Consider the following 2008-nt stretch of genomic DNA (forward strand, 5'->3'; position numbering starts at 1 on the left):
AGCCCGGGGTCCGAAGCTTCGGCTTCCCAGACCCGCAGAGCCGCAAGTATGGCGTCTACTGTTACCGTCCTCCTCGCTAGAGCCGGCCACAGCTCTGTGCCTGCCTGCCCCTCCCCCCACCCCCATCACGGCTGTATTTACTAAATGGATCATGTTCCCTATTGCTTTAGGTCATGGAAATGAGGGGAGCCTATATTTTTATTGTATTTAAATATATATTTTTATTGATTTCAGAGAGGAAGGGAGCGGGAACGAGAGATAGAAATATCAATGATAGGGGGAATCATGGATGGGCTGCCTCCTGCACGCCCCCTTCTGGGGATCGAACCTGCAACCCCGGGTATGTGCCCCGACCGGAATCAAACCATGACCTCCTGGTTCCTGGGTCAACACTCAACCAACTGAGCCACACTGGCTGGGCTCAACTTAAATTAAAAAAAAAAAATTACTGTTTTTGTAAAGCCAACAGATCCCCAATCCTCCCTTTGCTCAGTGGACACCCCAAGGCTCCTGTACCCCTTTTCTCTGGGACATTTGAGGTCCGTGGCTCATGAGGACTCTGATGCCCAGAGTGGGCAGTGACACGGGGACCAGGGCATGGTGGCTGCCGCTCTCCCTCTGCCTCAGCCTGGGGGTTGGGGGGGCGGCACCCAGGGGCTCTGAGCTGGGCTTTGACCCTTGTAACCTCCTGTCCCTTTGAGGGGCTAGGGCTGGATGGGGCCCCAGGCTCCTGAGTGATGTCCCAGGGAAGGGAGTGATGCCCCCCACTTCCCCTCTCTCAGTTCAGAGTCTGTGTTTTGTTCTCATTTCCCCCCAATTTGGTGTGTGTGTGTGTGTGTGTGTGTGTTTTAAATATATTGAATTTTTACAGAGAGGAAGGGAGAGGGATAGAGAGTTAGAAACATCGATGAGAGGGGAATATCGGTCAGCTGCCTCCTGCACACCTCCTACTGGGGATGTGCCTGCAACCAAGGTACATGCCTTTGACCGGAACCGAACCTGGGACCCTTCAGTCCACAGGCCAACGCTCTATCCACTGAGCCAAACCGGCTAGGGCCCATTTGGGGTTGTTTGATCAAAACCTGTCCCCATGGCCACCCGTCCTAAGGCCCCCTTCCGTAGACCCTAGACCACGGTTACCTCTTTAAATTAAAAAAAAAAAAGGGAAAAGAAATAGATCTCTTCCAATGTCTTTATTATTATAATTATCATAATCTTCAATTTTCAAAAATATAAATAGGTACGCGGAACCCTGGTGCCTGCACGGAATAATAACTAATGTTTATTGCACACTCACATTAGAGGAGGGTTACTCAAACTGCCAGGAGAATCTTCATATTTCAAAAATGAGGTAAAACAGCCCTAGCCGGTTTGGCTCAGTTGGCAGACCAGGTGAGGGACGCCGGACGGACGGACGGACGGACGGAAGAGGGACCCTTGGAGGGACCCTGATCCCCCCCGCAGCGGAAGGCTCCCGCAGGTACATTCAGCTGTGGCTCCGGGTTCTTCATGCCCTGGGCCTCTGCCCCTCCAGCTCCCCCTGCCCCTCCTCCCTCCTCCCTAGCTCTCCCTGGAGGTCAAAGAACCAACGATTGCACTGCTCTTGGATAAAGTCAGCAAACAAAAAATAATCTTCTTTATTTAACTTAACCCCTCCCTGCTCCCTGTCCCTGCACTGGTCCCCGGAAAGGCACAACGGGAGGATAAAGAAATGTCCACGGGTTACAATACGTCTGCTTTGCTTTGGCATTTTTTTGGGGGGGCGGGGGGAGTCGAATGCGTTTTTTTTTGGCCGTTCGGGTGTGGGTGGTGGGGGTGCATACACACTGTGGGATTTCCTTTCTTCCTTCTTTAACGGGATTCCTTATATGGCAGAAAGCGACAAGAGGACACCGTCCGAGGGGGCGCGTCAGCCTGCAAGGCTCTGGGCTCAGCATCCTGGGCGCGGCCTGGGGGTCCTCTCAGTGGGCCGTGCTGGGGTGGCTCCTCCGTGGGGCCCGGGAGCTCC

The 2008-nt window shown here is 53.5% G+C and overlaps 1 protein-coding gene across 1 annotated transcript in view; it reads left to right on the top strand.

The window, feature by feature from the left end:
- Positions 1 to 80, top strand: part of HAPLN3 (hyaluronan and proteoglycan link protein 3) — a 6963-nt gene extending 6883 nt beyond the window's left edge. The window contains exon 4 of the mRNA XM_006756286.2: positions 3 to 80. Within this exon, the coding sequence (XP_006756349.1) occupies positions 3 to 80 (78 nt within the window). The remainder of the gene's footprint in view (positions 1 to 2) is intronic.
- The last annotated feature ends 1928 nt before the right edge of the window (positions 81 to 2008 follow it).

Source organism: Myotis davidii, unplaced genomic scaffold (genome assembly GCF_000327345.1).
Source record: "Myotis davidii unplaced genomic scaffold, ASM32734v1 scaffold954, whole genome shotgun sequence".
Classification (NCBI taxonomy): Eukaryota; Metazoa; Chordata; class Mammalia; order Chiroptera; family Vespertilionidae; genus Myotis; species Myotis davidii.